Genomic DNA, 22,694 nt, shown 5'->3' on the forward strand with positions numbered 1-22,694 from the left:
AGAAGTTAGACTTACTAAAAAGAAAGGTGGCACAAGTTATTGCCTGCAAAAAGGCAACTCTACTTTCTCTTCAGGAGCTTGCCGGTTCATTGAACTTCGCTTGCAGAGTAGTAGCGCCTGGTCGCGCCTTCCTTCGAAGGGTATATGAGGCCATGTCAGGGCTTTCTCACCCCCGCCACCACGTTAGGGTCTCAGCAGCCCTAAAAGCAGACCTTACAGTCTGGTCTACGTTTTTGCACGAGTTTAATGGGGTTTCTTTTTGGAGACAGGACCACCTCCTGGAGGCCGAACTACAGGTCTACTCAGATGCCTCGGGGTCTTTTGGATTTGGGGTTATTTTCAATGAACTATGGTGCCATGGTAGCTGGCCACAGACCTGGGTACAAGAGGGTTTGGTTAGGGATTTGACCCTCCTGGAATTCTTCCCAATAGTGGCGGCAGTGTATCTTTGGTCAGATAGGTTTCGGGATACCACAGTCCATTTTTGGTGCGATAACTTGGCCACGGTACACGTTATCAATTCACTGTCATCAAGGAATCCTAGGGTCATGCACCTAGTACGCGCTTTTGTTTTACACTGTCTCCGATTTAATATATTGTTCCTGGCACGCCACGTCCCCGGTATTGATAATAGTATTGCTGATGCTCTGTCACGGAACCAGATGGAGAGATTTCGACAGCTGGCACCGTGGGCCAGGGCTCAGCCAGACGTGGTACCGCCGGAACTATGGGAGATTGGCATCTTGAATCTGAACAGGCAATAAGCCGATCCATTGCGTCCAGCACTATGGCCAGCTACCAAAGATCAGATAGGGAACTATTAGTTTTCCGGGCTGAAAGGGGATATGCGCAGCGATGGCCTGTCCCTGTGGAACACCTCATTGAGTTTTGTGTGGAAGGCAAGAGGAAGGGCCTTGCAGTCAAGACTATTAGAGGTAAGCTTTCCGGCCTTTCCTTTTTAGCCAAGTCCCAGGGATTTCAGGATTTCTTGAATGACTTCCGCATACGTAGGATGTTGGAAGGTTGGACCCGGGGGCACATAGTGGCTCCAGATGCCCGTTCACCCATTCACCCGGAAGTTCTTCAAGGACTTCGGCTACAGTGGGAGGTACTATGCACTTCCACTTATGAAGGACGGTTATTTCACGCTGCCACACTCACACTTTTCTTTGGAGCATTCCGGATCAGCGAGGTAGTGGCCGGGTCCAAGGCTGATTCTTCCTTCAGGGCTCTGTTGATATCTGACCTCAGTTGGCGTAATGAGCAGGCCCTAATACGACTACGATGGTCAAAAACTGACCAGCGTAGAAAGGGACGGGTGGTTTTGCTTTCTCCAACACTGGATCGTGGCATTTGTCCAGTGGCTGCCTTACGGAATTTTGTGACCATGAGGGGCCAACACCATGGATATCTGTTCGTTCATCAGGATGGTACACTCCTCTCTAAATTCCAATTCTGGACACTAACCAGGAGGGCCCTTGCTATTTTGGGGTTTGACCCTTGGTTATTTGGGACTCACTCCTTCCGTATTGGTGCGGCTTCCACAGCCGCATGCCTGGGTTTTTCACAAGAGGAACTGCAGGCACTGGGGAGGTGGCGTTCCAATTCTTATAGATCTTATGTTAGGCCATTCCAAGGGATTCGACACACCCAGCCTTGAAAATTTGTTGTTGTATACATGTTCTGCTGTTTGTTTTGGCAGGCCACTGGAGGGGAGACGGAAGAGCACGCATCCTTCTTTGTGGCCATAGTATGGTCTTTTGGGCAGGCCGCCGGGCGGCGAACTCACGTGTTGGCACACAGCTGGGGCTGAGCCAGTGGGCCACAGTGCAGTGGCTGGGCTGCCGAGGGATGCGATGGGACGGGCTCCTCCCTACGCTTTTCCGTTATGCAGTGGTTCATGAGGTACCAAACTTTTTGGTCATTCACCTGGGCGGCAATGACCTGGGGATGCTGAGAGGCAGGGCTCTTACTGAGCAGGCGTGCGCTGACTTCCGGGCCATCGAAGGACGCTGGCCGGGAGTGCGTTTGGTGTGGTCTGATATTTTACCCCGTAGGCAGTGGAATTGCATAGGTGACCCTAGGGGCATAAATAGGACCCGCAAGAAAGTCAATAGGCAACTCAGGCTGGCTCTTTTGGGCTCTGGTGGGTCAGTCATACACCATCCAGAGATAAGACACACTAGGTTGGAACTATATAGGTCAGATGGAGTCCATATGACAGATATGGGTAATGACATCCTTTTGGAGGACCTGCAGGGGGGTTTATGTGAGCTGCTCAGATGTGGGATAAGTCGGGACTAAACTGAGGTTTGTCCTCTCTTGGTGGCATGGAAGTGTGGGAAAGGTTAATGGTGAAGGGCAGCTAGGTGACACCTTTAGGCACCTTTGAAGGTGATCGGCGGTCCCGGAGACCTGCAGCTCTGGGTTTTTACGGCCTGAGGGCAGGATACGGGTCGCCTTTGGGGCCAACATGTCTCATCCACTCAGAGTTTCAGGGCACCGGGGGCAGGCGGTGACGCAGGTTGGCCTTCCTACACACCCTATGGGTGTGGTCAGGGCAACTGGTTGGCAGATTGGCAGCCCCTTGCCTGGCAGGGGTTGAATCGCCCCAATAGCTGCAAGCAGGCTTTGCCTGACTCACCAGTTGAATCCCGCACTTATGTTCCCCTCTGCAGGTTCATTATACAATGTGAATTTGGTTAATAAAGTGGCCCGTTATTTAACCCAAATATATATTGTGTCTGTGTCTTATTTCACCCCTGGGCCGCAATGGGTTTTAGTGTAGCCTTTTCTATGACTACAGATGGGAGAGAAATTAGATTCAGTTTGCATTTAAAGGTGAATTGACCTACTTTGCACTTCCTGAAACAGTACATGAACCAAAAATGCAATCCTTCAAAATTTGCACTTCTTTGAATTTTGCAATGCAGTTCTCCAATCAAGTGATGTGTACAAAAATGCATTATATTAGAGGCAAAATTGCATACACAAATGTGACTAATAGGATAAATTCACAGTGCAATACTGATGAATTTCCATGAGTTTTTTTTAAAAAAATTGCAAACTGATGTGGAAATGTGGAGGACTGCATTTATGGCAGATTTGCTCATTCCTGTTTGCAACATTCTAGATTTCTCCATTCTGTATGGAAGGTGTTGCTTTTTTTTCTTTTTTACATGGGAGAACATTCAAATATATGGTCCCCCACCTGAATGCTGAACATATATATGTATGTATTTGTTTGTTTATTTAAAACATTTCTGTACAACTTCTAAATCATTTCTTAAAAAAAAAAATCTAAGCAGTTTACAACTTGTTATAAAACTTCATATAGAACATTACAAAATACCGGAATTAAAAGATTACAAATGAAAAATAAATACAAAATACAATAAAGTTCCACAGGGAAAGCTGTATAATTAAAGGACAAACAAATTATTCTCTTAAACATAAAAAATTACAAATAAAAATCAAAGGCAAAAATGCAATAAAGATTCTACATATAAAGCATCATTAGCAACTGAACAAAATCTCTGAGACAGAAGCTACACCTACACTTCTCTTACCTCTCAGTAACATCTTCCAAACACCTTCTTAGCCATCTTCCACATACAAATCTCACTCTCAAGCATTCCCACCAACCCTACCCATAAACACAGCTAAACCCCAGCGAACCATTTGTTGCAAAGCCAACATCTGGTCTTAAAAAATCCCTGGAAGATACAGGGTGGGATCCTGACTAAATGAGTTGCACTTAGTTCCCACTGAAAGAGATGGGGCTTAAGTTACATTGTGAATAACCTGTCTCATTGATTTCAATGGGGCCTGAGGTCAACTGACGGTGCAATTAAATGTACACTCGTTTGGGAGTAAACCCTATTGAAGACAGTGAGATTTCTTTTTGAGTAAACATGCATAAGATTTCATTGAACGCCTGGATCTGACTGAAAGATTCTCTGGAGACCGTATGACATGATCTGAGCATCTAGCTCTGCTTTCAAATAGCCCTCTCTTAAATGAGAGCTCATTGTTCTCTGTTTTCTTCAAAAGCTTTATTGATTTTAGTGAGTGGATACTAATGTCTCCATTTGCAAACGACTGTTTAATCCATTAATCAATTAATAAAAAATGACTTTATTTCCATATTGATCTACTGCTATCCCTCTTCTAACAGGCCTTTCTGAATTATTAGTATGCAATAATAACAGCTAGGCAATTAGAGTGGAGCAATGCTAATGACAAATGATAAACTCTGAATTTCAATGTTTTGAACCAGTTGCAATTAACATGCTATTGTAGGCTGGATATGCAGGCATCTTTACCACACAGAATGATACCAGGTGTATTTTGTGCATGTCATTAGTGTGCTGCCAAGTTTTCTGTGGCTGTTATGGGGGTTGATTGTTCTACTTTTACAGTATTATTTATTCATATTCATGTTTTTAATATGTTGTAAGTAGGGATGGGCGAGAATTCTGCTTTAGTTGGATTTGAACCTGGATTTATAATCCACATGCTCACCCTGTATGTGGACCGAGGATGCTTGCTGCAAGCTCAGTGGCTACCACCACCACCACCCCCGACACTGGAATCCATTGGGTGAAAATTCCGCTTTGGTCTCCCTCACTGGCTAACCCCTTGATATGGTGAAGTGAGTTACGTCCCCCCCCCACAAAATGTAGTGCTGAAGGAGCACTATGTGCTTGTCAAAGCTCAAAGTGGCACCTGATGCAGCTGACAGAGGAATCAGACTGGAGAGAGAGAGAGAGAGAAACGGAATGCCATAACTTCTGCCTGCAGGCCTGTGAGCGCACTGGGGACATTCTTGCCATGGCTCTGGAGCCCCCCATTGCTGCCACCAAGCTACTGCTACTTACCTTGCAACAGCACATGCTGTGTAAAGATGCCTCCTCTTCCTCTTCCTCCTCCTTCATGATCTAGCCTGGCTCAGAGCTGCTGCCTTAGCTGCCACTCTTTCCTTCTACCCTCATGTTGGAAGACATTTAAGGGGTTAATACTGAAGAGATTAGGAGGAAACTAGCCTAGACAATCTCTTTAACATGGGCATTGGGTGAGGAGACTCTCTGGATGTGGCTTTTGATCTCAGTGGTATTAACCCTTTAAATGCCCTTCCACTCTTGAAGGGAGGAAGAAATCAAACCAGATGAATAGATAAGATAGCAAAAAAAAAAAAAATTGTATGAATGGCCTTCCAGTCTGCCAGAATAGGATCAGATTGGCAACAAGCAGCAGATCCCATGCTGAGTTGTAAGTCTCTTGGAGACTAGGGCAACAAGTGACTAATAAGTCTAATTAATCATCATCATCATCTGAAATGAACAGGGAAGCTGTTCCAGGCATGTGCTCTATTCATTCCCTTCTCCAAACATCTGTGTCCAGATCAATTCATTATATTGGGGTTATCCACCACAAGCAAAAAAGGGAAGCCTGGTTAAGCCCCAGTGAGATCAATGTACCATGCAGACATATTCCACTGATTTCAGCTGCAGTTAAGACTAGGGTTGCCAGGTTCAGGGCCTGAGACTGATCCTGTATCTCCAAGAGGTCTTCTGTATCTTTAAAAGTTGTGGAAGGGAAAGGGAGAATTCCACCTTGTGGTTTTTCCCATTACACTGTTGCAAGAACACCTGCATTTGGCTGACTTTCTCTTCTCCTAAAGATACAGGATCAGTCTCAGGCCCTGAACCTGGCAACCCTAGTTAAGACTGAGTTGACAAATGTGTGATCATTACTCAAATGTGTGAAACAGTTGCCAGAGATCCAGCACAACAAATGAAGATTTCATATAATCGGAATTGCCTTAGCTTCTTTCCAGTGGAGGAAGTTCTTACCTTTGGTTACAAGTTATTGACTGATGGGAAGGATGTGAAATTATTTAGAAGCTCATGTGAAATCTAAAACTAAATGTGCTTAGTTTTATCTGAATTTTCCCAAATGCAGTGGCTTAGTGGAAGAGCAACAAGGGGAAGGGCAGCTCTGGGGTCTTTTTCAGAGCAGGAGCAAAGGCATTATCTGCTAGAGCAGCAGGGTAACTGACAGAGTTTCCTTGCTCTGGCAAGTGAATGAAATGACAAGGAGGCTTTTATGTTATACTGTTGTTTATGGCAGATTAGTAAAGAGGAAGTTGGAGAATGAGGCCCGTTTATGACTGTTGGCTGCTCCTAATAAACCGGGAATTATGCTATGTACTGTTGCTCTTTGATTTTTGTGTGTCTGTGTATGTGATGGATCAGCACAGCTGCCTACATTTTGGACTCTCCTGCGGGGCTATCATGATGAGCTCCTGCACTTCAAAATTTGCCACTGCACAAAGCCCAAACGTATTCTTAAATATGTTCTAGTTACAGTACCTTGGACTGGAAGGAGGGGTTGAGAAGGTGTGTCTTTTGTACAGAGCTTGGAAAAGTTACTTTTTTGAACTACAACGCCCATCAGCCCAATCCAGTGGCCATGTTGGCTGGGGCTGATGGGAGCTGTAGTTCAAAAAAGTAACTTTTCCAAGCTCTGCTTTTGTAATTGTTTTCTTGCTAAACTGCAGAGAATACAGAGAATTGTGCAGAAATGCAGCACTATCTCCTGCCCCCCATATGCCCCTAATGTTATTGGCTATTTACTGTACCTCCTTTACTCAAGAAGTATCCCTGCTGAGAGCTGTCCATGCACATCTGCTCACTGCCAATTCTACTGCCTTAAGCATGTAGTTGAACCTTACAACCATTTCCTCAAGGTACCCTTGGCTGCAAGATATTTATCAGCAAGGTAATAAAATGTAAAACAGAAAAGGGGTGGGGGAAATAAACAGCCTCACACAAGCCAGTTTTCTGACCCACATAATTTATGTGTGTAAATTATCAGCTGATAACTGTGCTTGTTTGGTTAATCTAAACCAGCCTTTACCAACGTGGTGCCCTCAGCAGGGTTGATGGGAATTGTATTCCAAAACATCTGGAGGGTACCAGGCTGATCTAAACCATTGCATAATTAAAGTGGCTTGGCCTCATGTACCTCTTTAAAAATATGGCGTGTTAGATAGCCACACAGAATGGAAGAATAACATCTATTATATTAGCAACGACCAAGGGTCATTTGAAAGCAAATATCTGTGGGCCTCCAACTGGGGCTAGGAATGTGCATGTGTTGGACCTAGGTGGTGGGTCTGAGGTGAATCAGGGCACTCCGGCTGGTGAGTTCACATACTCCGACCCCACTTCTACCCTGCCCCATCCAGATAAGCTGCAACAATGGCAGTAATGGTAGAAGGGTGGTTCTGGGGCTCTGACCCATCACACTGGCCACTACTGCTTTTACAACAAAGTGCACTGATTTTGGGGGTAGCTTGATTATAGTTCCCTCAAGTGATGGAAGTGCTGTCCTGCCTTGCAGCACATCCCCATGGCAGGAAGGGATATCTGTCAATCACATTTGTCTTCCAGTTTTCTTCCAAGGACCACAAAGAAGCATACCTACACGGAACGATTTCATTTGATCATCACAATAAATCTCTGGGGTGAGCTAAGCTGAGAGATGTCATTTGCTCGAGGCCATCCAGTGAGCAGAACTGAACTTGAGTCTGCCAGTTTCAAGTCCAACGCTCTATCAGATGAGCTTTTTGATTCCTTCTAATGTGATTATTCTATGATCATAATGGCGCAAGACTTATTTCTCTTTTCATTCCTTGCAAAACCACATTTATCTGGTTCTATCCGGTTCCAAACCTGGATTCCACTCCCTTCATACCTTGCTTCCCAGCTTTCAGAAATGCTTAGTGCATTGGTTTTATTAGTCTTTCCTTTGCCAGGATTGTATCTCTGGCAGCAAACTGACAAGCAAAACAAAATCTTCTTGCCAGCTCTGCAGCACTTATCTCTCACAGTCAGTCTCACAGTCCAGACCGCAGCTGAAATTGTGACAGGAAAACTCTTGGCCCAAGCGAGCAAAACACCCTCATTGTTGTTATAATAATTATGTCACATGAATTTTGCAGCAGACCACAGATGTCAAGTAGCCAAGTAGAAGCTCATTGGCCAGGCAACCAGGAAAAAAAAGGTTATACAGACAGTGCTCTTTCAGTGTTTTTGCTGAAAGCCAAACCGGACTACATGTATGTTTCTCTGCTTTGGAAATGACATGTCTTGTACTTTGTGTACATGCAGGTTTTTAACTTCTTCCACCCTGAGGGTTTCTGTAGGTGAGTAGCAGTCCATTAAGAATACATTTTAAATTGCTAGTCAAAAATGAAGCAGATAAATCTCAGCAACATAGATAAAACAAGTGGGACTTATAACAAAATGCTGCAATGTTGAGGGGTCCTGATTTCAGCCCGCCAGTCATACGTTCTGTCAGGATACTCCATTCCATCCCCCCCTTCTTCAGTTCACATTTAAAGGCAAACCTAATTAATCCACACTTTCTGAAACAATATGTGAACTAGGGATAGGGGAGAATATCCGCTAAATTGGACCTGGCACCGGATTCCAGCTGAATTCTGTAGTTCGCCATTCTTTGGGACCAGACCTATTTATTGCTGTGGGCCGTGGCAGTAATTGGTATGGATTTTGCAGCCGCGGCTGCAAATTGGCAAAAATTTATTCTTTTGAACTTTCCCCCCTATTTTACGTTGACTTACGTTGAGTTACATTGAGTTAAATGACGTGGAACACTGTGATCATTCACGTAAGCTACCTAAAAATAATGCAATGTTTTTCCTGCCACCAAAAAACCACGTCATATACTGTCATCATTTACATTCACCGCCCTGAGAGCTTATTGCTAAAGGGCGGTATAAAAGCACAATTAATAAATAAGTTTTACATTGATAACTATGAAATTTTCGCCACTGAAAAAAAAAATAAGCTGCAGATCGTATCACCCAAAAATGCACATAGCAGAGCGAATAGGCAAGTACAAGAGCAAGCAGGGACCGAAAAAGGGTAGATTGGGATCAGGCGACGGACTATCAGAATGCAAGCGGATCAGAACCATGCAGCAAACTCCATCCCTAATGTGAACCAAAACACAACCATCCTTCGAAATGTGCACTTCTCCAAATTTTGCAGTGCAGTTCTCCAGCCATGTAATGTGTACAAAAATGCGTATGCTAGGGTAAAGTATGCATAAATATGCATACATTCATGAAAGTAACATACAAAATGCATTATATTTACAAAAATTGGTTTGTAAATATGTGCAGATAAGGCAAAAGTGTGTACAAAAGTGTGTATTAGAAATTTGCATGAAAATGCTGATGAATTCTCTTGAGGCCTTTTATTAAAAAAATGGAAACTGATGTGGAAAGGTGGAGAATGAAAACACATGAGAAAAGGAGAAAACCTGAAATTGACAGATTCACCAATCTATACCTCCAGTCCAGCAGTCAGTCAGCATTCCATGCCCACTGAGCATGCTCAGTCCTCACTGGGCTGTTTTGGGATGTGCAATTCCCTTCACAGGCAAATTTGCTGAATACCATCATTACTATCTCGTACCTGGTGAAACCCACCATGTTCACCTCTGCTTTTAATATAGTGTCATTTTATGCTTTCTATCTGTAACTGTTTTATTGATTGATAACTGTTGGTTTAAATTCTATTTTAGATAGTTTATGTATTGTATTCAGGGCCGGCTCCAGGAATGCCGGGGCCCTTGGGCATCAGCTTGCCCTGGGCCCCGACGTGTGTGTGCAGGCGGGCGCACCCACGCATGCACACAGCCCCCCCATACTCCCACCTACCTGCCTGCTATCTTTTACCATTGCCCTTAACAAAGATGGCGGCCGCGGTTTCCCTAAGGGGATGACGCCTCTGCCGCCAACTTTGTTGATGGCACGTGTGCGCGCTATGCACGCGCATCTCTGTCATCAACTAAGATGGTGGCAGGGGCTTCAGTACCTTAGGGAAACCGCGGCTGCCATCTTCGTTAAGGGCAATGGTAAAAGATAGCAGACAGGTAAGTGGGCGGGCATGGGGGCCCCACAGATCACAGAAGGGGAGCAGAGGGGTGGCTGAGGGGCCCCCTGTAGCTCCAGGGGCCGTCGGGCCAGTGCCCCACCTGGCCACCCTTTAGAACCAGCCCTGATTGTATTTATATTTTTATTGTTCATAGCCATTGGCCGTCACAATGAAATAGTAATACAAGAATTTCAAGAGATGGCAGTTGATACAGAGAATATATATAAGCATTTCAAGGTTAAAAATTACCAAAATTCAAGGAAAAACAGCAAATAGAAGATTATATAAAATCATTTCAATTAAAATTATTGGACCAAACAAAAAGTGCTAAAATCAGGATAATCAGGGGTTCTAAGACGGACCCGAAAAACTTCAGGCCGATTTCCCTCCTAGATGTGACTGCTAAATTGTACACTAAATATTTGCTAGGTAAATTGGAAACCTGGGCAACCAAAAATTTGATACTTGCTGAAGAGCAGGCAGGGTTCATTAAAGGAAAGTCCACAATAGATCAGTGTTTCATTTTACATCATTTAATTCAAAAATATTCACTTAATGGTAGAAAAGAGTTATTCGTCACCTTTGTGGATTTTGCTTCAGCCTTTGATTTGGTTGATAGAGCCCATTTGTGGCAGAAGTTATCTGCCACCAACATTGCTAGAAGATTATTGTGCTTAATACAAACGATGTATTCAAATACCTCTCTCAGGGTAAGGCTAGGAGTAAATGGTATACTATCAGAATCTATTCCAACTGCCAGAGGAGTTCGCCAGGGGTGCCTCCTGGCTCCGTTTCTTTTTAATTTTCATATTAATGATATCATTCAGGAATTGAGTGGCCCAGAATATTTTCCAGCCTCCATTCTAGAAGTTAAGCTCTCTGTGCTGTTATATGCAGATGATATAGCCTTGATTTCTATTACATTAGTTGGGATGCGGAAGTTACTAAGAAGTTTAAGTAAGTTTTGTGCTAAGGAGCACATATCAATCAATTATGCCAAAACAAAAGTGGTAGTTTTTGGGAAGAAAAAGGAAGTTCACGTGTGGAAGTTAAATGACAAATTTATTGAACAACAACATAGCTTCAAATACTTGGAATTGGGATTTAATGCCCAACTTACATGGAAACTTCATCTTGCTACAGCCAAAATTGAAAGCTTCCTATTCTGTTGCATTTTTCGAAGTTCAAAGGGGGAGGTCTGGTCACGCCTGCTGTTGAGGTGTTTCGGCAAAAGGTAGTTCCGCAACTCCTCTATGGTGCTGAAATTTGGGGGTACACAAATATCTCCACTCTGGAGATAACACAGAATATTTTTTGAGATCTCTTCTTGCTGTCCCACATGCTACACCTGCATACCTTTTGAGAACAGAAACAGGGCTTTACTCTATACAATCCTCTGTTCACGCCGCACTTGCCACCTACTGGCTGAGGCTGGTGTGTAGGAGTGCCTCCTGTCTCCCAAAGAAATGCCTTTTAGAACAATTACAGACCCCATCCCTTGGTTGCTGGATAAATTTAGTTATACCTATTCTGGCCGCTTATGGGATTAACATGGAAATTCTACCTTCTCACCCCTCTCCTAATGCAAAACAGCTTCTCAAAGAAAAAATCTTCTTCTACTCTAAAAGATGGGACCTCCACGCAGCTACCCAATCATCTTTCTCTACCTGGTTCCCCCTGTATAAAACTACCTTTGGCCTGGAGAAATACTTTTCTTTCCTTACAGTTCCATCTTTGAGAAAATCCTTTACCGCCTTACGTTTGCAGTCCATGCCCTTGGCTTTCCGGGAGGGGAGGTATGCAAATGATCCAGTCCATCAAAGGTTCTGTATCTGCCAAAACGATGTGGTTGAAGATATTGTTCATTTTTTACTGGGCTGTCCCTTATATAAATTCCCAAGGCGGAAACTTTTCTCAGCTATTCCCCACCTCCTGTCAAATAGACCTCCCTTGGAACAAATATACAGCAATGACATATTTGTAACCGCTCAAGTGGCAAAATTCGCCCTAGCGGCAGGGAAAATAAGAACTAGATATCAAAAACATTTATTAGAAGCCCCAATTTTATCCTGTCAGTGTTCATTTTTGGAAGCTGCCTTGAGTGCTATTTTAGGGGAAAGGCAGGGTATACATTCCCTAAATAAGCAAAAATGCTGGAGTTTCTTTTTTAAAATCAGTATCTTAAATTGTGTTTGGAAGAAAGCAGTAAATTAATGCTGGCACTGGCACTTAAGTCCCCCACCCTCCGGGATGGCCCCACCCCCATGAAAAGAATGAATGAAGAATGAATGAGAATGAATGAAAAATAAGTTGCAAAGTTGTGTATCATTTGAAGTTTTCAAGCAGTCATCAAGGGCAGTCACAGGTAGAGCAGTAGCAATAACAAGGGTTGATTGCATGCATATTTATGGCCCTCATCTCCCTCAGGTGTGGCGCAGCAGCTCCCATTTAAACTAATAGGGCTAGCACAAGAATAATGACAGGTAAGTAGACAGATTAATAAAGGAGATTTAGCGCTGCAGGCTCTTAGTGGGTGGGCAGTGCTTTCATTTAGAAATAAATACGTACAGTGCCACATCCTTCAGGGCGAGGCAGAATAATTCCATTACAAAAGCATTATAAACATTAAAAGGGTAGAATACCAAGAAAAGAGGAACAAAAGAAATTCAAGTCCAGGAGAAGGCCAAAGTGGATGCCAATATGAGAGAGCCTTTTACCAAGACCGTTCGGGCTGTTTTATTAAAAATCAGTAGGAAGGATTTTTTTAAAGAGAGAGGGAGAGAGGGAGGTTCATCTGCATTAATAAAAGGCTATTTTGTTAGAAATTTCAGTTTTCATAATGTTCTGAAAATAAAGAACCAGTGTGTGTAAACTATGGTCACAGAATGATGGATGGGATGCCGAAATCTTGATTAGGATTGGGTCTCTGAAGCTCATTAAGCTCCTCTAAAAGTCAGCTTTAGAGATTAATTGCAAAATGCTTCATATTCCACAAGGATGCAGTTGCTTGTCACTGATCCATGTCAAACGTTCAGTCCCTTCTTCTCAAAATGCACTAAAGGGATGAGGTACATTATTCCCTCTGACATCAATTTTAGAAATCACAGGAACCTATTTTAGGCTTAACTTGTCAAGTATGCATCAAGCAATCTATGAACCAAGGTGAACCAGGGTTATTTTTTGCATGGCACACAATTGGTCCCATGGCATAAATGAACAGTTAGTTGCAATTGGTACTTTGGATCATAATAAGGAATATTATCAAATAACAGGCTGTGTAATAATAATCTGCTATCTACATGCTGGTCATTGACCGTAACAATAAAGAATCAATCAACCAGCTATCTATGTAAATGAGCTGCGCTTTAAAAGAGATACTAATGCATACTGGATCACGGATATGTTTTCAGAGCAATAGTGAAACTTTGGCATCTGGACCCAGGTACCTGTTAAAACCTCAGACCAAAGGCTATCCATTGGCCCATTTTGGCTGTTTCTACCTTCTGTTGTTTAGGATTGCATCCCCTCCTCATGTTTCATTTCTGAGCTGGTTCCAACCATATACTCTGTAGTCTGAGTAGTTTATGACTGGTGTAAATTGCACCTCTTCTTCCATGAACTGGAAAAATGAAAGGGGTGATATTGGCGCTGGTGTATCTGTGGAATAGATTCCAAGTCAGACATGTTAAATGGACTGAAAGATGCTTTGGTCCAGCTCTCTTCTCCTCTGATTCATTTTCATTTTCTGTTTGGCTGGTTTTGAAAGGATTGGGCATTTTGACCAGGCCATGGTGAAATGATACATACTTCAGTTACATCTAGACTGGAATACTGCAATGCATTCTATGTGGGGGCATCTGTGAAGTGTCATTGGAAACATCAATTGATATATAATGCATCAGTGAGGATGTTGGTAGGCATTCACTCCCTGGATCATATCACACCAGTCCTGCAATAGCTGCAGGTTACCATTCTGTTTCCAGACAGAGCTCAAGGTGTTGGGGATTACCTTTAAATACCTAAATAGTTTGCATTTGATATACTTTAGGGAACACCTCCTCAAGTACCACCCTGCCTGCATCCTAACATCTGGTGGAGATACCCTTCTTTGTGTCCTGACTGAGATGGCGGCTTTGTTGACAGGAACATTGATCTTTTTCAAAGCCCAAATTATGAAATTCTTTGCCCTGGAAGACTTGATTGACTCTTCCTCTCTAGCCACCTGGTAAAAACATTTTATAATTGTTCCAAGCCACCCTGAGTGGTGTGTAAATGTTAGAAGTGCAGGGTATGTATGTATGTAAGCAAATAAAATGGGAATTAATGAGAATGTGTATATGGAAGTAGGAGTGTGCTCCTCTAGCAATTTGTAGAATAGCACATTTTAGCATCAGACTTATTCATCAATATATTTTCCAGCAGGCCTGGCTCCAGCAGTGGCATAGGTGGGGCACTGGCCGAAGGCCCAGGAGCTCAGAGGGGCCCCTCACTAGCACCAGCTGAACCCTGCCAGCCAATCCAGCTTATAGATGTTGGTATAAAATAAAATATTATTTATTTACATCCTTTACCTGTATAAAAATGTACATTTTTATTTCCCAAAAAGGAAGTGTAAATTCAAAATCATGTGAAGTACTAGTTCCCCTCTATTCAGCACTGGCTAGGCCTCATCTTGAGTATTGCATTCAGTTTTGAACACTGCACTTTAAGAAGGATGCAGACAAACTGGAAGAGGTTCAGAGAAAGGAAATGATGATCAGGGTACTGGAAACAAAGTCCCATAAGGAGAGACTGAAAGAACTGGGCATGTTTAGCCTTGAGAAGACTGAGGGGAGATATCATAGCACTCTTCAAGTACTTGAAAGGTTGACACACAGAGGAGGACCAGGATCTCTTCCCGATCATCCCAGAGTGTGGGACACGGAATAATAGGCTCACGATTCAGGAAGCCAGATTTCGACTAAACATCAGGAAAAACTTCCCAACTGTTAGAGCGGCACAACAATGGAACCAATTACCTAGGGAGGTGGTGGGGTCTCCAACACATGGAGGCATTCAAGAGACAGCAGGACAGCCACCTGTCAGGGATGCTTTAAGTTGGATTCCTGCATTGAGAAGGGGTTGGACTCGATGGCCTCGTAGGCCCCCTCCAACTCTACTGTTCTATGATTCTATGAGATTATAGTAGAGAGACCCAAGGGTTAATTTTAGATGTGTGTGGGTGGTGTATCCATTTAATGATGAAGAAATGCCACTCATCATTTCAAAAGTGTATTGTTTATCTTTGACAATAGAGGGTTGCCATATCAATGAAAATTTGTTTTGCTTTAAAGGAATGAAGCCAAGCGGGAGGAGGAGTGTGATTTGAGGAGGAAAGCAAGGAGACAAGAGGCCCACTAATAGCCTGTATATCAAATTATAAAGTCAGTATCTGATCAGGATGTATGATTTGGTATCTAGCAAATAATGGCTGATGTATTATCTTAAGGATTAGTTAGCTGGCCCATCCTTGCCTTTAATGTAGAAAATTAGAGCAGTTTCATAAATATACATTCCCCCTCCCTTAACCCTTAAACACTTCACTACCTGAAAAAAGTCAGGTCAAAAGTAGCCCCTTAACATGCAAAATCCAAGTAGAGTGTAAATGTAAAGCCATCAGCTGACTGTAATGTAATGTGTCATAAGAAGTAAGTAGCTTTCTGGTTTGAAGAGAGGCTGATAGGCAGTACAAGAATAGTACTTTATGAGTGTCAGAGGTAATAAATCTATAGGTTGCCTGCAGGCCTAAGAAACACATTACTTGATGTAAATCTGTGTTTTTTTTTTAAAAAAAATGCTACTGAATCTTTTAAAGAAAAGTCTTTGCTATCAGTCTGAAAGAATTCCTGTTTACATTGGTTTGCATGCCAGCTTTATTATGCCCTGAATGATTGCATTAATCAGTTTTCAATTTGGAACAGGTAATGGGAATAGATTGGCATACCATTTTCACTTGTGATTCCTCAATTCAGACAGATCATTCTGAGGACGAGGGGGTGGGGGGACAGGAATCTTTAATTGACTCTCCCCCTGAAAAGAATGCACATGCCATTTGTCAGGACATCTTTAAATCTGTCTTGATCAGGGATTCATCAAGCCATAGCTCAAAAGTAGACCTTCCAGCTTGCATGCAGAGCATCCCAGTTTCAATCCCTGGCATTTCCAGGTAGGGCTGGGATTTTTCCCTACCTGAAACCCTGGAGAGCTACTGCCAGTCAGTGTAGACAATACTGAGCTAGATGCACCAATGATCTGAGTTTGATAAAACAGTTTGTTTCCTATGTTTTCTAATGCCATTACTATGGTCCGATCCTGAAAGCCACCATGCTGTGCCATGAACTCTGTGGTATTGCCCTGAATATGTAAACCAACTGAATAAGTAAACCAAAGACATCACAGGGACAAAACAGGATACTTGGGTGGTGCTGTCATAAACCCCATAAATGGGCTGGTTTAATCCAGCAGGACAGAGTCACTCAGTGGGGAGCCAGAAGGAAGGAGCTGAAGCGTATTCTCCTGGGAAGCTGAATAATATTTCTGGGCTCTTATTACAGTGTATAAGGTAAACTGAAATTATGTACATGAGTGTTACATTAGTAAGGTGATGGGGCAATGAGTTCATACCCTGTGTATCTGGTATTATTTGTTATAGTACCGTGATAGGGATGGATGAGAAATTTGATAAAAGCAAACTGTACATCGGACTACCCCACAATTCACAAGTTCACTTTCTTTGTGGACTGATCTTGCCTGCTATGAGCTTCTGCTGCTTTTCCTGATACTTAAAAAAAAAATCCAGCACAGAATATAACAACAGTGTTATCGATGACACCTTTGATCTGAACTGCTGAAATGTGTATCCCTTTAACACCTCTGGGTCATTGAGGTAATGATGGTGGCCATTAGCATTGATTCTTAACCTGCCTCCCCCTTGTATTTGATTTTGTTTTTTAAAAATCTCTGTGATGTTAGTAAATAACAGTGAATTTGGCTAGTGTGATCCCCTTAGGCAGGCAAAGAGTATCTTGCCACCAGTACACTGAAAAACTGGTCAAGGTGTGGGGAGGGGGGAAGGAAGCAAAATAAACTGATTAACTTCAGATAGGCTAACTGCAAGTTCAAGAGTTCAGCAGACAGCAGCACTCAAGGCTCGAAAATAAATTGGGTTCAGTTTTCAACTTTCAAAATTACATCACATAGCTGAGCTGGGGAAAAAATCAACTGCACAAACCTCAATTAATTGCCTGGGAGGGGGAATTTCCTCTCCTCTCCTCTCTTCTCCTCTCCTCTCAAATAATCCTGAAGCAAGATGCCTACTTGATGGACAATTACCTGACTCATTGACTTTTGAATTTAAAAAAATTGCAGGCCATTATTAGAAAAACTGAAAACAATAAAAATTTTTGGCACTGGAAAACACTGAAAAAGGAAAAACAGGAGATAACAAAGTGCTGACTACAGTGGACCATAACAAGCTGCCAGTTCATCAACATGATAATCAAACTGGCACCAAACTGTGAACTACATCCCTGATTGCAATTGCAACTTGTCCTTCAAGTTGCAGATAATAAATTTGCCAGTTGCTATGGTTGTCCTGATGCTTTGGGACTAACACTGTTTGCATTACAAAAAAAAAAAGCAAGCAGAAGCTCTGAAGCATTCAGTACTTGGTGGATTAGAGAAACATTTGGACTGGATGACGACAAAGTTTGCAAGCAAGAATTGTCTATTTTTTTCTCTGTGGATTCAGAGAGATTTGCATTGTCCGTGTGTTTAACAAATTACCTATGCAGCTCTTCGTAGGCCATTGCTGTACTGTTTTGAATAATCAAGGTTCCAATGATAGAAAATTGGTCACCTTAAATATTTGGAAGTTTTATTCCACCTAAGGTCTGTAGGGACAACTGTTGGCAAAGAAAGAGTGCCTGAATGTATTTTTCCACAGCAGAGTTACAAGGCCAAGAAGCACGGAGTCCGTGCAGATCTCAAGGACAAGTATCCAAGGCAACCAGCTGGCCTTATCTATAAGACTTAGCAGATCTGGCCAGTCGGTGTGGGGGTCGAGGAGTTTGTATAGAGAGAGCTTGTGATATATTGTCAGTAAAGTAACTCTTAAAACTTACTGCTTGTCCGGCTCATTGCTTCAACTGGCATCTAGCCTGTCACTATACTGTTCTGCATCCGGGGCATCTGCTTGCGCCAGATACAACATCCAACAACAACAGAGGAAGAAGTGACACTGTTGCATGGCAACACTGGGCCATCTTCTCCCATACCAATCACTCCTGTTTGTTGAGGTCATCATCTGAGACTTTTATACGGGCCTCCCTGCTTTCTGAGCTGAGGTAGGTGGTGACTGGGAAGAGCCTTTTTTAGTGCTGGCACCCTACTTTTGGCATGCTCTCCCTAGAGAGGTTCTCCTGGTAGCTACTCTGATGTCATTTTAATGCCAGGCAAGAAGCATATTATTCTCCCAGGCTTTTAAATCCCTTTAAGCAGTTGAAGGTTGAATTTTTTTCTTCTGAACATGCTCTTTTGAGTTTGGACCTGCTATGATTTGCTGCTGTTTTTTAATTATTGTCCAGTATTTGATGTTTTGTACCTTTTTGGCTAGAATTCGTTTATTCTGATTATAATATTTTATTAGCATAAATAAAATACTCTGTTTTGGAGGAAGGGTGGGATAGAAATCTATAAACTGAATAAATACATAACTTTTATTTTAACTGTAATCCAACCAGGGTTAACACTATAGTGTTGAAGGTGCAGGGTATAAATTAAGGAAATAAACTAATTTAAGAACAACCAAAATCTTTATTACTAGATGCAGCAAACTGGATGTTGCTGTGCAAGGCTCTGTAATGCTAGCGCAGAACTGGGCAGTTAGGAGGCATGATTGGTGTGTAACAGAGGACAGCTTTGCTATATATCACCTAGGGATAGGGGAGAAATTAAATTCAGTTCACATGTAAAGGCAAATCTACCTAATCTGCATTTCCCAATATGAAAACCAAAATACACCCATCCTTCAAAATTTGCATTTCTCCCGACTTTGCAATTCAGTTCTCCAGCAACGTTATGTGAACAAAAATGCATACACGAAGGTAAAGTGTGCAAAGAAATGCACATGTTAATGAAAATAACATTCAACATTCATTACATTAGGGGAAATATGTTTTCCAAAAATATGTATATCAGACAAATTGCATACAATAATGGGCATATTCAGAAAAATTCACACCAAAACGCTGATGAATTTTCATGAGGACCTGAAAGAAAAAAAAAGTAAACTGATGTGGAAATATGGAGAACTCAGTTTAAAATTGGGAAAATGTCTCAATGCTGAAATTGGCCAACATAGTTGCAGTGAAAGAGGAATGCCAAAAGGATAATTACTTTATTGAGAGATGGGCACCTTTCATTATGGATCTAATACAATAGAGGAATAGGTGGAGCCACAGACACTATTGGGAATATTGTGATAATTAATTTATATTATTTGTAGGAATTGTAAAGGCGATAAAAAAGCTTGTGGGAATTTTGATTAAGATATTGATCTATGTGATGAAAGATAGGCAAATGTATTCTTATCTTTATTTTGTTTGGTTTGTTTATCGGCTGCTATGCATGATTGCTTTTATATTTACTTGGGTACAATATTTGCTTTTTTCTTGTTTCTTTGTTTTTTGTCTCTTTTGGTATTTTTTAATGTAATTGAATAAAAATGTTTATTAAAAAAAAGATTGGAAAAATGAGAAACCAAGAGAAATTGAAACTGATAGATTCTTCCATTCCTAGCAGCATCCAAAAGGTTCTTTGAGCGCTACAGGACTAACTTGGCTGATGCAGTGGTAGCAAACTAAGAGATGACAGGAACCTTATAAATGGCAAGAGATATCTCAGCACCTGCTGAGAAGAGTTATGTACGTTGTAGATTAACAGCACAATCCTATGTGGATCAATTCAGAAGTAACTCCCACTGCTCAACAATGTTTACTGGCAAGTAAGTGGGTATAGGATTGTAGCCTTAGGTCTTGAATGAAGAACAGACAAAAGAGCTCCCTGTGCTTTATTGAAGGTTTCTTAATGTTATTGCAATGTGAGGGGCATGCATTAGTAATTAGAGTATTCCTGGTTTTTGTAATATATTTTCCTTTCAGATGTTCTCTGTAAGCCAATGTACGCTAATTCAATTCAGTGTTACAGTAATTAAAGTGATTTATAGGGTTCTAAGGCATTTTGAAATATTGTACCAAAAATGCTTTCCCCCAATGGAGGACTCCTAAAACCGAGAACAGTGTTACTGCTTCTCATTTTGAAACTTGATGGCATATAAAGTGAGCACCAAGTATTTTATGCTTGTAGATCTCATTAATTATTTTTATGATGATGGTGTGTTCTTAAGCTGTCCCTCAATATTGGATTTTTGGCTCAGTGGGCTGGTATACTCAGCTGCTGAAGGGACAGCATTCCCTTCTTCTTCCAGTGTAGCAGGACATATTTCCTGAAAAAGGCTGAGAAAGGACATAGGAAAAAGATTTTAGATTTTATAGCATCACTAAAGAAAGGCAACATGTCTTCCTGACATAGCTCAGCACCCACAACATTAATACATGTTAGGTTGAACAAGTGTACATTTACTATGCAAAGCAGCTGTGGCCATCTCTTTCCTATATTTCCAATTTGGACCTTAGCAGAAGGCATCTCTAGAAGACAGATAGGGAATCTCTGATCCACCAGGCTAAATGTGGCCTGCCAGGCCTCCCCATATAACTTGCCAGCCTCTCCTCAAGCTCCACCTCTCAACTCAAGTCCTTCCCTTCTGCAGGCCATGGGAATCATTGTGTGGAAGTATGGAATTGTGAATACAGAGTGGGGTGAGGTTGTGGATGTATTAATATATGTGAATGTGGTGTGTGTGTGGTCTTGGTACCATGCACGTTTAGATTTGGCGCAGCCCACGTTTGGATTTGGCCCCACCCACCATAGTCATGCACCTTTCAGAATGTTACCCTTGAGGGCATGCAGCTCTTAGACCCTGCAATAGGACATTTTCTGTGATCTTATCTCATTAAAAGAGTCTGGAAATTGTAGCAGGTCAAACATTCTATGATCCTCAGCTGTGAAACACTCTATATTCATGGGAGCACTTTTCCTCATTCACAAGCCCTATATAATCTCTGGTGCCTGTTAGTAGTCTGAGAAAAAAACACCTCTCCGGTTTTGCTGTGCAAAGCTAGGCAAACACTAACAGAAGTGATAGTTTGAACCTGTATACCCCCTCCCCATTATATATACATATTTACACACCAGCTACAATCCAAAATTCCATAGGATTATTTGCATGTACATAGTGTGTACAGATCATTCATCAAACGTTCCTGGGAGTGCCTATAGAGTTCTGGGTGGGCCTTTGCACCCTTGCAGGTACACTGGAGCTATTAGATTGAAGCACAGAACTGTTGCTACATATTGATCTTATTGGAAATTGGTACAATTGATCCACATTTTATTTGTTGGAAGAAATCTTGAGTGTATTGAATTGGACATATACTTTTTCACCTGAATCACAGAATCTGATTTTTTGCTTGAATATTTCAGCTACCTGACAGTCTTTCTTCTTCTTAATTCTTTAATGAATTCACAAATTCCAATGGATTTCCTTGGCAACATACCTTGAGATCATAACCATGGGATTATGAGCTAGGCACAGGTAGGTAGAGAAAAAGACACAATTCTCTTGGAAAAATTACCATTAACTGTAGAAGCTGTAGAGAAAATGACTGGACATGAATAAAAATGTTTGTCCTTTTTTCCTCGATAAAGTTGGTTCAAGTGTCAAAACACATCTAGTCTAATCATAACCACTGATTGCTCACAGTAGTAATAGTAGATAATAATAAGTTGTAGTGTATGGTTGTAGTAGTGTCAATCACCACTCTTTCAATTTGGGGTAGGGATGGGCAAATCTGACCATTTTGGTTTCTCTCTGTATCTCATTTTTCCAGTCTTATGTTCAGTTCTCTACATTTCCACATCAGTTTGCAATTTTTTTAAAAAGTCATTTGCATAAAAAGTGCATATGCTAATTTATGTATGTATGTAAATTTTGAAAGAATTATGGTAATTTAAATAAAAATAGAAATACAATACATCTTATCGCAGTGGGAAAACCTGGGACCAGATGACTTGTCTGCTTTCCTCATGTTGACTGTTGATGGACAACTTCAAGGTTCTTGCTATTTCTGAATGTATATTTTTGTGTACAGTATCAATTTGTGGCTAATATTGATGGTTGTTTTACTGCCTGTACAGCTTAAGCATAGGCTATGATTTAAAACTGCAGTAACAATAATGACTGATGACTGTAAATCCCCCTTTCTATTCCATTTAAACAATTAGTATCAAGAGCTCTCTAAACACCTAAACTGGCAGGGCCGGTTCTAAAGGGCAGCCAGGTAGGGCAGCCAGGTGGAGCACTGGCCCGACGGCCCCTGGAACTACAGGGGGCCCCTCAGCCACCCCTCCACTCCCCTTCCACGATCTGCGGGCCCCCAACACCCCCCACCTACCTGTCTGTTGTCTTTTACCATTGCCCTTAATGAAGATGGCGGCTGCAGTTTCCCTAAGGTACTGAAGCCCCTGCTGCCATCTTAGTTGATGGCAGAGATGCACATGTGTTCT

At 41.9% G+C, this 22,694-nt stretch overlaps 1 protein-coding gene across 3 annotated transcripts in view; it reads right to left on the reverse strand.

The window, feature by feature from the left end:
* The window catches only part of TMEM108 (transmembrane protein 108), a 286,424-nt gene that overhangs the window by 47,479 nt on the left and 216,251 nt on the right, over nt 1-22,694 (reverse strand). The window contains exon 1 of one of the 3 annotated variants that reach the window (XM_061587801.1): nt 4,881-4,977. The exons of 1 other annotated variant lie outside the window; for it this stretch is intronic. Coding sequence is in view for 1 of the 2 variants with exons in the window: in XM_061587800.1 (XP_061443784.1) it covers nt 3,570-3,582 (13 nt within the window). In the remaining variant the exon portion in view is untranslated. Of the gene's footprint in view, nt 1-3,569; nt 3,651-4,880; nt 4,978-22,694 lie in introns of those variants that run through there. One more of the 3 variants, XM_061587800.1, reaches the window with a different exon arrangement.

The sequence above is a fragment of the Rhineura floridana genome, chromosome 10 (assembly GCF_030035675.1).
Source record: "Rhineura floridana isolate rRhiFlo1 chromosome 10, rRhiFlo1.hap2, whole genome shotgun sequence".
Classification (NCBI taxonomy): domain Eukaryota; kingdom Metazoa; phylum Chordata; class Lepidosauria; order Squamata; family Rhineuridae; genus Rhineura; species Rhineura floridana.